Source organism: Opisthocomus hoazin, chromosome 23 (genome assembly GCF_030867145.1).
Source record: "Opisthocomus hoazin isolate bOpiHoa1 chromosome 23, bOpiHoa1.hap1, whole genome shotgun sequence".
Classification (NCBI taxonomy): Eukaryota; Metazoa; Chordata; class Aves; order Opisthocomiformes; family Opisthocomidae; genus Opisthocomus; species Opisthocomus hoazin.
This window is the reverse complement of record NC_134436.1, coordinates 8,355,398-8,372,372: the sequence shown is the minus strand read 5'-3', so window position 1 is coordinate 8,372,372 and position 16,975 is coordinate 8,355,398. Positions and strand designations below refer to the sequence as shown.

At 41.5% G+C, this 16,975-nt stretch overlaps 1 protein-coding gene across 16 annotated transcripts in view; it reads left to right on the top strand.

Annotated features, from left to right (window-relative positions):
* The window catches only part of TENM2 (teneurin transmembrane protein 2), a 1,253,534-nt gene that overhangs the window by 1,122,525 nt on the left and 114,034 nt on the right, over window positions 1-16,975 (top strand). For all 16 annotated transcript variants that reach the window (XM_075442184.1, XM_075442183.1, XM_075442198.1 and 13 more), the window contains one exon: window positions 8,873-9,078. In XM_075442184.1, coding sequence (XP_075298299.1) covers window positions 8,873-9,078 — 206 coding nt within the window. The remainder of the gene's footprint in view (window positions 1-8,872; window positions 9,079-16,975) is intronic.

Below are 16,975 nucleotides of genomic sequence, written 5' to 3'. Positions count from 1 at the left end.
ACTGCTGTGAAAACGGCAAGCGAAGTCCACCATGCCCTGACTGTAAACAAAGCACGAGAGAGCGTTTTAGTTTTGCCTTCAGGCTCTGGGAATTGTGCTGAACTAGGGATTTAGAGTGAGAGACAAAAGTAAAGAAATATTCCTTCCTTAATAAAAATTATAAGGTAGTATCCCTTCATAGTCCATAAAACCCAACAAAATGGTGCTGCCATGGAATTGTGGAATTGCTGCAGGGATGAGATAGGTAGTAATGACATGAAAAAAAAAAATCTTTCTGAGTGAAGCCCATTTGTCTGTTACATTTGCGTAAGGATAGTGTTAGGATTTTTGTGTAATAGATCTAAATTATGTGAAAAAGCGGGGGGGTGAGAAATATGTTTGGGTATAATTGCTTCTTCACCAAGAAGTGAATTAGGTGACCTTATGGGACTTTTCTGTGCCTAGATTCTGTTGATTGTAAATGCAGAATATATTTTGTCATAGATTATGTAGTACGGTAGACTCACATTTCCATAAAATATGGGACTATCTATGTGCGGTTTCGTTTCCAATGGACAGAGTATACTGTAAAAGCCAACTTCAATCATTTCAGAGGACACCTGAGATAAACTACCATTTCTGTGGAAATGTCCAAACTAACTCCAGCTGCAAATCTAAGTAAAGAACGCTTTGGTGTAGAGTTTTTTGTCTGTGACATACTGTCTTTGATATGCTCACAAATGTAGCAGATTTTCTACTAATTCGAATTAATTTAGTAATTTGTATCTTGATTATTTGCTATAGTAAGGTTCTATAAAACTGAAAATCACAGTAAGAGATTGCGGTCTCTGATCCTAGAAACCCACATTTTAAAAGACACCAAAGATAATTATGGAGAAGGATTGTGGACCTGAAAGATCACTGCAGTTACCATAAATATACTGGCTAATTGGAGATAGTAGATTTGAATTTGTGTTCCGATACTCGCATAATCCGGTTCCGATACCCACATAATCCGGCGTTTGTGTTGCTTTGGACCAACCAGCTTGATCCGGGTTCATGCTCGGTTTATGAGATAGCTCACGAAGTCTACCACAAATCTGTGTGGATTTCGAAAAGATAGTTGCAGTTAATTAAGTGGTAAAGTATTGAAGTGTCATGGAAAAATACTTGTTTCCAGTTATCAAAATCAGCTTGTTTCCACTTACCAAATTCAGCTTTGTAAATATCAGGGCACGAATGAAATGAAGAAGGTGAAATTTGCTGTTCAATTTGATACCATCTTACTTGCTTGAGATGAGACAGGGGAAAAACAGATTGCTGCTAACCTAGCAGAAATTTGCCTGGAATAGATACGGAAAACTAAGCTCAGCAGTCATTGCGGAGCTGTATAGGTTGTCCTCAGCTCTCTCCAAATGATGTTGAGACCTCTGCCAGGTGCTACAGCTCCGCGTCCCGTTTTCGTTCGCACACAGAAATGATTATTTACTAATAGTTAAGACATTTTATTAGCAATGCAGCAGACAGGCAGCATTAGAGGAATAACAGAAATGTTGAATAGGAAGATTGGCCACCGTTCCGCGTTGGCGAGCTGGGGTTCGGAGGCAAACTGAACAGGCCCTGACTTGGCTGCCTGCAACACTGGTGCTACCCCCAGCTGTGTTCCTGCTGAAACCTCACCCGGCGGGCGAAGGGGAGCAAATGGAGCCAACTCTTCATCATTTTACAAAAGATAAAAAGGTGAAAAACTCATAGCTCATTAACAAAGTATGCAACAGGAATCTTTTGGTTTCCGCTGTTTGCTTTCAGACGCTTTGAAACAGAGGATCAAAACACAGTAACAATCAATGTATTTTAAATGTCACTTCCGTTACCTTCCTCCAGTTTAATCAAGACATGCCATCATTTTCCAGGTGGATTAATCTTAGTAAGTAGTTATGTGGCTAATGTAATGTAAAGCTTAATTAACACGTTAGCAAGCAGAAGTATTAATATGGACGTGATGAAGGCTTGCGGATGTGGTCTTCTGAAAATATACCAGGCTTCAGGGCCATCTCATCAAAAGCAAAGTATGTGACCAAGTTCAACAGAGCAGGAGAAGAGTTTTAGTTTTCTGATCGTGTTGATGGTGATAGTAGGAGTCGCTGTGTTTAAAATTAGCCGATGAAGTGTGTTATAGACCATCAGAGATTATTGTTATGTTGATGTAGAAATTGATGCTAGTATGTATTTGTTCTTTGCGAAACGCAGTGAACTAGCAGATCTTAATTTTATTTCAGTTATAATTTGCTTTTGATTCGGAAAACAATGAATCTTGTGAAGCCACGCCCACATGAATGTGAAGATGTGCCTACATTTTTAGGTGTATCAGGATATTAAGGCAAGTTTCTTAATTCCACCTGCAGGGCCAGATTGTTTGATGGCAGCCGAGCCAGAGCCATGGTCTTAAGCAGACGCTCTCTTTGCAGAATTTCTTTCCTTTCGCCACAAGAGAAATACGGGGTACTGACCAGAAAACCAGAGATTTTAATTTTGTTTCAGGAATTGTTTTAGTGGACTCCTGAAAGGTCACATGGACTCAGAAGCTTCCTTCCTCCTCACTTCACCAAACAGAGCTCGTTAGTACCTCGGCATCTGCAGCGTGGCTGGAGTTCCAGCTGTGTCATAGCAGCTTCTCCAGACAAACTCGCATTTCCTGGCTTTGCACTTCGCTGTAGCCGTGGGAGTTTGGTCTGCAGCAGCAGTCAAGCTATTGTACACGTGTCAGAAAGAGTCTGTTTTCGCTTGGGTCCTAGGACAAGTAGGTATTAGTAGTGGGTATTTTGAAGCAGAAGTTCATACAGGAAGTAATCAGTGTGGTAAAAGTGCATAGCATGGATTTTTCCACTGAAGAAATTTGTATAGAAAAGACATTTTCTACTCTTTTTGTTTGCCTTTCTGAAACAATAGGAAATGTCTTGTCATGTAAGTAGTAAATTTACCTGAGGAAAAAATCAAGCTATCATTGAAAACCATAGTAATTCCCACACGTTCTTTTTTGGCAAAAAGTCAGTGGAGTGTATTTTTGTATTGAACGGTTTCCTTTACACAGCTGTACCATAAATTTCTTTGGAATTCCAGATCATCTGTGAAAATCCCTAACCATATCACAAACAATAACAGAAAAATAAGTTAGATAAAAAGATAAGGAGAGCTATGTCTGCAGCAGTGGTTTATAAGAAATGCAGAGTTACAGGAAGAGAAGGGAAAGAGAATTCTCTTGAACCGACACTGATGATATTTATTCCCTGTATTTAATTTGGAATTGTCAAAATTATCTTGGTAGTTCATTATGGATCAGTTGGAATGGTTACTCTGCGAGATATTTTTCAAGAGCGTTATCAAGACGCAATTTACAGTCATCACCGTTGTAGAGGCACGCAGTCAAAGCACTGGAGTTAATTGCTATTTAAATGTGATGTCTGTAGCGTGACACTGCTGGTAGCCAGATTTCATTTTTACTTTTGAATTTTAACTACAGTATGGGAGAGGAGCCTGTAATAAATACTCAAGTATAGCTGGTTTCGGTGTAGATCTGCCTCCCGAGCTGGCACTGCTTGCCACCAGTTAAAGGTGACTGGGCACGTGCTGTCAGCCGCCACCTTGGAGCTGACCTCCGGCTCCGAGATGCAGCCCGCTGACAAGGTAGCGGGGGGGGTTGGCGTGGCTGTTGTCGTGTGTTGCCTGTTTGATAGCTTCCAAGGCAAACACACTTCAGCGCGAAAACGGAATTTACAAATGTATATGCCAAAATAGTAATTTAACTGGGTAAATAACACAGCAGTTTAAATGAATATGTGTTATTTAGTTGATAAATATATGTTTGACTGAGTGATTGAAATAGCTCCCCTGGGTAAGATGAAGAAGTATGCTTTTAAAACTCTCTTCTGTAGACGTTTACAAAGAGGAAATCACAGAAAAAAAATCAAGTATCCGTGGGTTTATGAGATGAACAGAAGAAACTCTAAAACAGTCACCCACAGCAGAGATAATGAGGTTGGGATTTATTTGTTCGCAACAGTGCGAGTTGTTTGGGTTAGTCTTTCTTCCCAGAATTGTCAGGTTGTCACATCCGTAACTTCACTTAAACGCAGTTGATGTTCTTTGAATGTGATCAGTGGTCCATCAAAACGGGAAGGCTTCTAAAAATAGCTGGAGGGGAGTCAGTCAGGTGGCAAGATGCATTCTCTGCATTAGGAGGTGACGACGGCAGGGAGCTATAAAAAAAAAGTTTGCTTTAAGAGTCTCTAGAGACAGAGTTTATAAGTGAAGCCATTAGTGTAGAAAAAGGCATTGCAAATGGAAAGCTAGGCTGATGTTTTGCTCCTCAGGTTTAAGAAAAGAAACTTAGGCCTGTTGACTAAGAAAAGAGGTTCGGTAGCCGTATCTACTCTCCATTTCATTTCTGTGTTTCTGACTTGGAGAGGAAGGAGGAGGAGGAGGCCAGCGCTGAGGCAACTCCTCGGGTATTTTTATGTGACTGCTCTGCATTACTCATCTTCAAGGGGAGAATTTCTAATAGGTCATTGTTAATATTTCTGTTTTAAAAGTAGTCATCTGGGAATGTCGAGATCGTGACCAGCTCAGGTGCACTGGCTGTGTCAAAGCAAGGAGTAGAACCAAGGTGCTCTCACCAGTTTTATGTCTGATACCGAGAAGGGAACTCAGCAGGAATCGATGAGAGTATGGTTCAATAACGTGTAATCTTCAGAGCTCTGATTGCTTGCTGGACTTAAAACTTTTTAAGTTGTTAGTTAAACTTGAAAATATAAAACTTATATTTTAGTACAACTTGAAGCATTGCTAAATTGTGTTATTTCAGTGTAGTAAAGTAGAGCCATAAAAACAGGCTGTCATGTATTTAATTCTTAAAAGCAAAGCGAAGGATCCCTTTCAGCATGCCAGAGGTGAGGCAGCAGCTGCTTCTCCCAGACGTGGCACAGGCTGGCTGTAGAGCAGAGACGTGCCGTCCCACAGAAGTACAGGCTGGACAAGAAGGGGTCATCTAGCCGTTCCGCTCTTGGTTGTAGGTGAAGTCTGTCATTGATCACGTGTGATAGTTGCTCACGTAACCTGCTCTTAAAATCCTCTGCTGTGTTGAGCCCCTACAGCTGTCACGGTTCTCTTCCTAGGTGCATTTTCCTGAGGCACTGAAATATTCCAGAAGGAGTGGTTTGGACAACTGGAAACCAGCTCATTTATGTTGTAGAACAAAAAAAGAGCACCTGTGGGAAGGTGCTTCCAAAGATAATGCCAATCTGAACTGAAGCATTTCGGTATTAGGAAGCCGAGTCTTGTCTCTAGGCTGATTCAGAATTACAAATTCAATTGTCTTCAGTTTTCAGCAATTTTTAAGCCTATAGCTTCAAAACTTTCATGAGAAATCTAAACGAATGGTCTTTTTCTAGAAAGTGTTTGTCGGTAAAGTTTAACATCCAATATATTTGTTTACCTGTGAGCTGCATGCTGAAGTAGTGTGAATGTAACTCTGGGCCTCCGGATGACTGGAATATTCTCTTTTTAGCCTAATTGATGTAACTGAGGATTCTTAACTCCTGAAAAATGCCCTTTCCCAGGTAGAAATGCAGAACAGAGTTTTGGAAAACCAAAGGAGGCTTAAGGCTAAATTCAGCCAGAAACACTAAAATTCTTCCTCCTTGAGAATTTGAATTTATTTTCAAAGTTATAATTCTAGGAAATGTGTACTCGGCAGTCTTGGAAGCAGTGTAGTTTGCGGAAGTCCTTGGTGGTGGTGGTGTGGAGCTGCTTTGATAGCCAATGAAACCATAATCTCCAGCAAAGATGATGGTGCTCCTCCCACTTGCGAGCTCAGTAAGCTTGCTGTGCTGGATAAAAGTGAGGTTCAGCGGCTGAAGCAATGTTCAGTGTAATTTCTATTTGATGTAGATGAGAAACATGTGACTTGGCAATTTGTGAGGCAGATGTATGCACGAGGGCGTTGTAACACCGCGTCACTTCTTACAGTGCTCTGGCAAGGGTTCGTTTTGCTAAAACTTCTTCCGTGGCATAGACTATCTGTGTGTATTAGTAGTTGTTTCAGTACGGCATAGCCCTGATATAGACATGTTTATATATGTGTTATATGTATGTTTATGGCATTAGGCAAGTGGCTAGAAGCTGCTTATTTTTGTAACTAATTGGAATATGAGATTTGTGCTGCTAATAGAAGCCATATCTCTGAATATGCATGACCACTGCTCCACTGAATTCTGGAACTGTATTTAAAAGTATAAAGTATTATATCTTTACTGTATTAAAAAGTATAAAGATAAAGTAATGCTTAAAAAGAAACTAGACGAGAAGCAGATTCCAGCATGGGGGGAGGCTATTGAATTCAGACAGACCCTAGCTCCAGATTCCCACCCTCTCTACGTGTGGATTTCAGAAATAGGTTACGCCTGCTGACTTCGGTGTTCTTCACGTCGGAGATTTGCGCTGGCTTCCCTGGACTGGAGCAGCTCGGTGGTAGGCATGAAATTAACCACACTGGAAAAATATAGAAGGCAGATAGTTCATCGAGTGTAAGGAGTCTGTGGACAGAGAGTACTGGAAGAGGCAATGGTCTATTAATCTTCCCACCTTTATTACTTTTTCAGCTTTTAATGCGATAATAATAATGCCCACTGTAATACTTCCTGGACATAGCTTTTTCTTTGACTGTTTCCCTTTGACTATGGATATCCTGATCCTGCCGAACGAGGTTCTTCAGAGTGTGTCACGGAGTCTGTTCACAGATTAGGTACAGTTGGTGTTCGTTTAGGTACGCGCAGTCTGCTGCCGGAGGAGTAATTTACAGCACACTTTTTAAGAATGTTGAAAAAAAAAAATCATAGTTTATTGCCAGAACTTGGAATTGTGAAGTGAGTGTAGTGTTGTGCTCAAAGGAGACGATGGAGCTCTCAGTCTTAACGCTGACTTCCCAGCTCTGCCCCTGATTGCAGCATAGCATTCAGTGGGTGATTTTATGTGCTCTGGACCTGGTTTTTCTATCCGTGTGGATAAGGACTAATTCAAATTCTAGCAAGATGGTGCCTGGCTTCACTGAGGTGGGAACTTTGAGATATCCTCTGTTGCAGTAATCCATTAGAATTGAAATCATGTCACTTTTATGAAACATTACGTGTTTGAATCTGGTCGATAGCTGTGTTCTTGGGCAGCTCTAAAGGGGTGTTGCTTGACGTTCTCAGCCATTTCCCCTTGCTTTGCAGCCTGTCTTTGCAGCTGCTTCTGCTTTCTTTTCTGCTTAGTGCTGTGATGTTGTTGTAGATCTATTAACATAGAAAATGAAAAAACCAAGCAAGTTGCCAAAAACTGTATAGCAGTTGGTATTCAGAGCGCTCTTTTACCATTTCAAAACACTGCCAACATAATATCTGTTTCATTATCTGCAAGTGTAACTGCTGCGAACGTAGATAATTTGGAATCTATAATTGAAACCGTGCTATTGCAGCTCTCTCAATTAAAGATAGTCAAGACAGAAAAGCTGTTATGTACTTACCTGCTGGAATTATATGTCATTCTGTGCCATCCTGTTACAGTCGTACAGTGCTGGAATGTATTTTGAGAGTAACTTGCCATTTATTGAAAATAGCATTACGCCATGACAAAAACATGACGTTAACATTGACCTTTTGTCAGATACTGTCAGGTTCTACAGAGGTATCACTATCATCCTGTGTGTGTTAATAGTGTTATTAATGATACTTTTAAATTTCTGTGATTGTTAACAGATATTTCCTGTGGTTTTCTGGTCTTTATAGTGTCTGCTGTAATAATTTGAAAATGAATTTATTCCCGTGTTGTTTGGGACCGTGGAACACACAATCAAACATTTTTACATACTGTAGCTTGAAAGCACCACTAGCTCTTCACGCGTCGCACTCCGTGTTTAACATATGTGTAGCCTCAGAACCATCCTGTTCAGCTGAGAACGGAAGGGCTTTGCACCATGTGTTAAACGTTGGCTATTTCATGGGCTGGAAGCCAGAGCACTCGGACAGAAAGGTCTTGTATCTTGTCGTCACTACTGCGTGCTGAAGAACCGTCAAGTTCAAAAAATGTGTAGATACTGCAATTCGGGACATGGCTTAGCAGGCACGGTGGTGCTGGGTTGACGGTTGGACTTGATGATCCTTGGGGTCTTTTCCAGCCTTAATGATTCTATAAGTGATGGATCCTGGCTAACCACAGCGCAAGGCAGAAGGACCTGTTAGATGGTCCCTGCTTCAAGCAGAGACAACTTGGAAGGCAGTTCATGGAGCTGTACTAACTTACTTTCAAGAAGGAGAAGGTGGGTGTTAGAGTACGGAAGCTGCCCTCCAAATCCCTTCCTGGGCATTTCATTTCTTCTGTCAGCTCTCTTGTCTGTTACCTGGAGTTTGCTGGACTACTTTGCTGCATAAAGCAATTTAAAATCAGTTCATTTGGAGTGAAGTTACCCCTTCAGTTCACCTTTCTGATTATTTTTTTAATACCCTGGTTGCATACAAGATGCAACTGAAAAGAGCACAGGGAGATTCGTATGTGCTTAATCGACTCTCTACTGTTACTGTATTTGATCAGTAAAGACCAATTGCAGAATTAAAGGGTTGGAGGGATTAGAAGATTGCAGATACTCCACAGAAAAAGGTTCACAGCCTTCTTGCTTCAAATACAGGGGCCAAATTCTTACATACTGATTGAAACAGCAGGGCAGATTGCATCAGAACAAGAAAGCAAAGTTAGAGTATGATTTAAAAAATGGCATTGCCACAAATGTTCATCGTAAATAAGTAAAAACACCTTTATTAAAAGCAGTTATCTCGTTTGATTTACGTTTGCTTTTATTTTGTAGGACCATGGGTTGCTAGGAACAGCAGCATAGATAGCGGAGAAACAGAAGTTGGCCGCAAGGTCACCCAGGAAGTGCCGCCCGGAGTTTTCTGGCGATCCCAGATCCATATCAGCCAGCCGCAGTTCCTGAAGTTCAACATATCCTTAGGGAAGGATGCTCTTTTTGGTGTTTACATAAGAAGAGGACTCCCACCATCACATGCCCAGGTACTTTATCAATGTGTTTGTTGGCTTTAAATGTCAAAATGCAAAAGTTTAGAGCGTCTGTGGTAGATACATGTTGGAGCTAATTGAGCTCAAGTTTCAGGATTGTGTGCAGTGTCCTGGGAGTTACTTAATTTGTGAGATTTGCCTGAACACCCTGATAGTAAGATTTCTAGGTTATTACAATACCTCAAGAGTACATTGATAAAAGAAATAATCAGTGATGATGTACTTGCCATTCAGGCTTTTAAAATAACTTGCCATTTGGCATTCAAGGTTTTAAATCTCAGACAAAATCTTGGCACCACCTGAGACAAACCTATCCAGTTATACACCAGTCAGAAATGATGAGTGATGATGGTCAAACTCACACTATCAAAGTACTGTATGCAGTTGGAATCCGTGCACAGGTAGATGTGTTAGCATATAATTTTCTGTCTTCATAGAAGTTTTAATCTCCGCAGGCTGTTGGGATGGCACTGCTGGGGTATGCGGCAGACTTTGGCACCACTGCTGCCCAGCCATATTAGAGAGCATAATGCAGGGTCCGTGTGTTTGAGAGCTTGGATTTTACTGCGTTTCCCTCAAGGACGGTGTTTAGGTATAATATCTGGCTCAGACACTGGGCAAGTCTTGCAGTTGGGAAATCCAATTCTTGATTTCTGACCAGCCTCGGAGATGGAAACTGAGTAACACCGCATTTTTACAGTGACCCTGTAGTACAGAGCTGAGCGCTGCAGGGAAAGATCGTTCTAAAGTTAGTGAGACCAAACTTACGTATGTTTTTCTTTTAGGTGGTGCAGTAGGTATTTTAATTTCTTTGACGTGAGAAGATACAACCGTTTTCTGTTAAAGAGAGATTTTTTTTTTATTACATTGAAAACTCATGAATGTGAATCGAAGGATTCCCATTTACTTAGATTAGAACTGTGATGAGAAATAATACATTTGCAGTTACACATACGAAAAGGAAAGAGTCTCTGTTCTTTATAGAGCAAGGGAAGCAGACATAGCAACCAGCTTTCGGAAAGGACCTCTTCCTTCACACATATCCTTCCTGCTGAAAATCGACTCTTCATTCAGAAGTTATCGTTTAAATTTAAAATGCTTTATTTAGTGTATGATTTCCAAAAAGCAAATGTAGAACTCCATGATCCCTTTTGGGGCAGCCCCAGGTAACGTTTCTGGATGCCTTGCCCTGGTTTGCGAAGAACTCCTGTGACCCTTTTTTTCATTTGGCAAAGCAGACTGCAATTACATAAATGGTTGAAGCGCATGAGCTAAGCTGAAAGCCCGGAGGCTTTAACATAATTGCATTGCTCCGTATTGCCATATAGGGAAAGGATGTTCATATCGCCTGCAAGGAGACGTCAGTCCCAAGTGAACCGTGTCCATGTGCATGCACAGACTCATGGTGCAAACAGTCAACCAATTAATTTTCTGGGGAGAACTGCACTTACATGAACTGAATTTTGGATCTGCTTCCCAATGTGAGGCAATTTGATCGAGCTATTCTGCATTACCTCTTGTTCCTTGGGGTTTATTATGGCCTGTTGTCTGAACTGAGAGCCAAAATCTTTAAACAGAGTTGGGAGGAAAGGATTTAAGAGGTCTACGTGAGTTTGACCTCTACTTTTAACAATTCATAAACAAGGAGCTTTGACTGTCCAAACTCCATTGACTTCCTGTAGGATGGTGATGTAAAATGTTGTGTGCATTATTGAATGGGTGTATCCAACGGGTAAGAAATAAGGATCAGCAGTCCACAGCCCAAGAAGGGGACAGCAAGTGGTCTGTTTTCCACGTAGCTGGAGGTTAGCATACAGCATCCTGAAGTTCCATACAAAGACTAGACAAATTGGGGAAATTGTAGAGGGCTGTTGACTAATGTTCAGCCATTGCCAGAGGTCCATGCACCACAGAAGATGTCCACAGAGAATATGTTGCGGGGTGGGAGCCTTTCGTTAAGAATGTTTTGATTTTGGCTGTCATGCTTCGATATGTTGTCTTGAGGGTGAAATTATGTCTGTGGATCTTTAACTATTGCGATGAGGTAATGGCATAATTCATTGAGTATGTCTCATTTAATTCAGAATTTTGGTACTCACTTCCCCTATCATTCCACCGTGGGAAAAAAAAAGCAATTTAGTTGAGGAAAACAAACAAAAGTATAAATCATGAAGTGAAAATGGCTTAGGGCAACCAAAGCTCCTAAGCAATCATCAAAGTTTGCTATAAATCCGAGTTAATTATAATTTCCTAGCCTAGGACATGATGGAAGTGTGCCTCTATCTTTGACAAGAAATCCAGTTGGATGAACTGGTAGTACAATTTTTTTTTTTTTTTTTTAATTCAAGCTGAATTTTCTATTGCACTGTGATCAAATGTATTTGTTCTGGGTTTCTTTATGATGCTCTCATCTGAGAAGGCTATGGTCAGGCAAAGTTTCTCTTCCTTCTTTCACTCCACCTTGAGTGGATAGGATGTAAATTTTGTGACCTTTCTGTTAAATTAAATAATGAGAAATATCCACTGTGTTTCCTACTGAGCTGGATTCCTCCTCAGAGAACTTGTTTTCCAGTCTTTAGAGGAAGCAATTCCAACCCTCTTCCATAACTGAAATTACTGAAATGCGCTAGTATAATCTGCAGAATTACTTTCCCATATTGATGCAGGGTCCTGGTGCTTGTCAACAGGGTGGTACAGCAGAAGATCGTTTGGCATTTTTGCCCAGCAATCAAAACTCAGCCAAGCTGCTACCGAGAGAAATAATTTTAGAAAAAAAAAAAAAGGCAAGCTGTTACAGACCTGGGTTAGTGAAAAGAAGCCTTGTTCTGACAGAATGGAGCAGAATGGTTTTGTATTCATGAAAATAGTCTGAAATTGCCACCAGACGATATTTTAGAATTGAAATTTAAAATCCTTGTTTCTGCAGGTTAGGGACGTGAGCTGTAAAGCAGTGAACAGCTACACTTGACAGTTCATCACTGATCAGTGCTGATATGTCAAGCCAAGTAAAATCCTATGTGGGAGCAAGTCAATAATCAGCAAATTAGGTACATGATTAACCTGAGACAACAAGATGCAGTTCCTGTCTGAGAGCCCTGCTGGGATTTAACCTTCTCACTATTACTGTTTAGCAAATATTCCAAATGCCTGGTTTAGTCAGTCAAACTGATGTAGCTGTAAACTTGTCTGGAAGCAGCCTTGTGAGCCGTGCGCGTAGGGAATGGAGCTCAGGAGGAGAGGTAAAAATGCGGTTTTGAGTGGCAAGCAGACAAAAAAGAGGAATGTGTTGCTTCCGAGCAAAATTCTTCCGACCTGTGTAGGACTACAGAGAAATGACAAAATGCACAGGCTTGAATGATCAATAGGAAATTCGTGGAAGACATATTAATAAAATTGATAATGTACAGAAAATGAAGTGTAAATGTCAAATAATGCATGAAGTGGCTCTACAGAGATTACAGCAATTATGAATTTACTACACGTTGGTAGAACACTCCAAATGGCGCATGAAGTAACCTTGCAGAAGCGTCGCTGGAACATCTGGAGAGGACAGTGCGTGGAGGTGTACAGTTTTCATTTCCAGCAGAGTGTTTCATACTTCCAATTTTTTTGTGTCCGAATGAAAACTTGTTTCATTTAGAACAGGAATTGGCTTTATTTGAAACATCTGGAATTGCTGGGGAGTTTCAGTGTTACCTTGTTTTTTCGCCAGCGCTCCAACACGTTTGGGTGCTTTGACCGCCCGGAAGTTATCCGGTGGCAGCTGTGCTGCCGGCACCGAGCGCCGTGCTGCGGTGCGGGGACTGTGCTGTGTCGCGTTCCGGTGTGGAAACAAGGTGGCTGGCCGTCACTCTGGGCATCAGGTGGTTCATGGGTGTATGTTAATGAATAATTACCAACTGGATTTTGTGAAGAACTAGTAGCAAAGCAGTTTGCAAACAAGTTTCCCTGACACATGCTTTCTTGGCTGCTTGGGTCTTGCAGGGCATTGGCATAAAAATGAATGCTAGCCACAGCGCCAAGCGTGTTTTTTCCTTCCCGCACCCTCCATTTGAATACGCATCCAGTATCAAGGCAAGAGCTCTGAGCAATCTTTCTTTTCATTCCCTAATTTCAAACACCGTTAGGGATTTCATGGAGGCATGCAAATAGTTGCAGAAGGAAGAAAAACACGGACATTCTGCAGGCTCTCTGCGCTTTCAGTCTCGCCCCCTGCGAGCTCTCTCTGCTTTCACAGCTAGCTGGCTGCCTGTCTGCGGCCGGGCTCGGGGGCTCCGGGCTGGACGGGCGGCATTCTGCGGTGTGGTTGCTACCATACACATCAGGTTCCAGAACCATTTTGCTGACTTCCCAGGGTTAGTGGCAAAAGAAAGTCCTTCTTAGCCTATGAATAAAATGCGTCGTAGGAGGGTAGAAAGCACTGAGTGGAGAAATTATAAAAAGAAACTGCCCAGAGAAAGCTTAGTGTGAGATTTAGGTTTGTAAATAAAAGTATGCAGTAGGGTGTTGGTGTGCTGTGTAGTAAAAATAAACAAACTCATGGAGGATGTGAATTTGGAATTTGTTCAGAGAATTAGGCTGGCAAGTCGCTTGCTTATAGGGCGCTTTAATCATAGTAAGTGCCCCCCCCCTGCAAAAATGAACACGGAAGATGTAATCATTTGGGATTTTTGGTGCATTTGGTTTCTGGGCAGGTTTTGCTGTTTTTCTATGACTTTCCGTATGAAACCATGAAAAATAAAGGATCGTTAAAAAAGCAGAAAGTCAGTGAAACTTCCACATTACTTCAGAGATTTAGTTTGGGTTGACAGATCCATTCCCTAATCCGTGTGATTTAGTTGTCTCTTCCTTAGCAGTTGTGGGTGTTCGATTAAAAATTCCACAATTGCTTCCTAATGATCATGGAAGTACTTTCGTTCTTTCCCTGTTGGGTCTTCTAGTCTATGCATATTTGTCAACAAGTAGCTTTAAAGCAAGTGTGGTATCTTCAGCACAACATTATACAGAGGTAATTAATCACATAAGTGTGGTAAATCAGAAAATCAACAGGGCCACAAGAAGAAAAATGATGGTTGAGCCAACCACGTGAAGAAATCTACCCTGGTTATGAATTCACAGCACCGTGTCGGTGACCCTTCAGCCAGGGATGTTAAATTTTGGGGTGCGTATACCTAGTGCTTGCTGACACATTAAGATTTGTGCACCTGGGGAACCACCAGCAGATACATTATCTTCCTTCTTTTTTCCTCGGTCCTGAGAAATCCAAAAAGGGATAAAAATATATTGTTATGTTCTGTATCAGTTTGCGCTGGTACTTCACCGTTCAGAGACTTATTCAGGTTTAGTCATTCTGCTTTTGCCTGAGCATGAAATAGATCTTCACAGTTTGATTAAAGGGGAGCAAGTCCAATCTTAGCTGTACCGAAGTTGAAACTGTAGCCTTACGGAGAGTGACGCCAAAGGACCTGCTCTCGCTCGGTCACACCCCATCACGGTGAAAAGAGATTCTGCGGCTAAACCTACTTCCAGCAGTTTCAGCCTGAATACTCTGCCCCTTCGATCTTGCCAACCGCTGAGCCTGCTCTGCTGGAGGAGGTGGAATCAGCATCAAACAGAGGGGAGGCAGAGGAACCTGCCAGCACAAGCAGAGCCGAACAGCGTGTTGCCGGTGAGAAATGTCAGCTTTTATTGCTGCTTCCTTGGCTGACCCTTTGTGAACGGTTGTTCTGAAGAGCAAGGTTGCTTTCCCAAAGATGTTGCCCAAGTAATAACATTTCCCGAGGAGGTGATGAGTCTGTCCTTAACCTCTGACTCTTGGACGATGAGTTTTAGCAATATTTCTAAATGTCACCGATTTAAGAGATAGATATCTGTGTGTTTGGCACCTCCGACACTCTGAAAGTTACTGATGTGCCAGAATTCTCTAAACCTCTGGCGTGCATTGGCTTGAATGTACCAATTTACCTGATTTACCTTCTCCTGCACGAATCCTGTGAGAAAAAAGGCTCGAGTGGATAGCAATCCGATACTAACACTTTGCTGAAACTTCTTATTCCACTTCTCCTACTCTTTCCCACGATTAAATGCATAGAAAAGAGGATTACGCACTGACTGCGTCAGCGCCGTGACAGATTTCCTCTGTGGCTGCGGTTTGGTGTCGCAGTTCCACGTTTAACAGGAAGGTAATAGTACTTCCACACTTCTCCCTTTGTTGTAAGGCTAACTGTATCAAGGACTCTGGCTTCCATTCCTCATACAGAACTGTTACAAAATTGCAAATAGAAAGGTCAGCTTTTATACCCCGGTTTTAGATAAATGTGTAGCGGGGCACTAAAGCGTTCAATCAGTCCAACTGCCTGTCTCTTCTCCTGGAAGGCAGAATCTTCATTATTTGATTGTATATTGCGTATTATTTGCTAGAGCTCGCTGCTAAGGAGTGGTGTTCAGTCTGTCCTCTCTGGATGTTTGGTCTGCTTAGGATGCGAGATTTCAGGTTTCTGTTTAAACTGGAAGCAAGTGAAGCTGTGTGTTTTCTCGGAGCTGTCGCAGGCACAGACCGTATGTGTTAGAGATAACGGAGGGAAATGCAATGAAACTACTGGCAAGCAAGCACAGACTCTCTCTGTATTTTATTGAACGCATACATCTTTCTTTAGACGTGTCGTATCTGTCTCTATCTGCTCCTACATAGATAAATGTGTCTAAAACAAGGTTTGTTTTCATAGGGGACTTGTTATACAACTATCAAAAGATTAGATGTATTGGTTTTGTTGTTTCGTAAGGGCTTCCCTTAGATAGGGATGATGAGAGCTAGCAAGTTGAGCATAGCATCAGCTTGAGAGCTCCAGAATCATTAAAGACAGAAGAAAAGCCTGTTAGGACAGCTAGTCCAGCTGCTTTGTTATGCAGAGTTTTTCCTTGTTGTAGATTAACCAATATTTCTTCCAGTCCCGTTTAATTGTGTGATGCAGTGGCATCTCCATCGGGAAGCTATTACTGAGCTTAATAGATGGGGAGCTTATCTGACATTCATCTTAAATTTATTTCTTTCTTTTTTTAGTTTCGTGCCATTAATGATGCCATCCCTCTTACACTCTAAATAATCACTTGCTCTGTTTGATCCCTTTTCCAAAGATTAATGTGATCTTCTACCTTACTTGGAAACCGTCCAGCCAGAAATTCTCAGTTTTCCTTAATATAAGTTCAATTCATTCAGCCACTTGATTTGTGTTATTCCTTTCCATGCTCCCTCTGGTTTTTGTATCCTCCTTGCCACTGATGGTTCCACGTACGAACTCAGGTAAGCAACTCTTACTCTGTGGTGTAAAACTTGTACTCCGTGGTTTTGTGGGGTGCTGAGTTACCTAACGTTCGATAGTAGGTCATGTTTGTGCTGTTGGTGTTTGTTTTTGTGTTCTGAGGGCTTCCATTCAATGATATGTCTGGAGCTACAGCTGAGACTTCTGTTCCTCTTGCAGCGACGATTCACTGTGGGCGATTGCTTAGGAACGGGTGTGTGTCTCATAACTTGAAGGTTTCCAGCTTTGAAAGCTGTGTAGGAACCTAAAATGTGATGGGTCGCACCACCGATTTCATCTTCTTGCTCAGAACCCAGCCTGTCAAGAAATACCATTTGTACATTTTTTGATCACCTTTGCAGAGCAAAGATGCATAATTCTATGCGACTGTTTAAGAAAGGATAAGAGTCACAGAATCTCTGTGTGTTTCGTGGTCAGCTAGTAAATATTAGCTTCACATTCACGTATCTTCCAGAAATAGCATTTTAGGACAAGGTAGAAGAGAAAATACAGTGTCAGATTTTGAGCTGAAATACCATTCTGTATTCAGGTCTGTCTGTCTGGGGTTTTGTTTGTTTGTGTTCCTTTTTTTT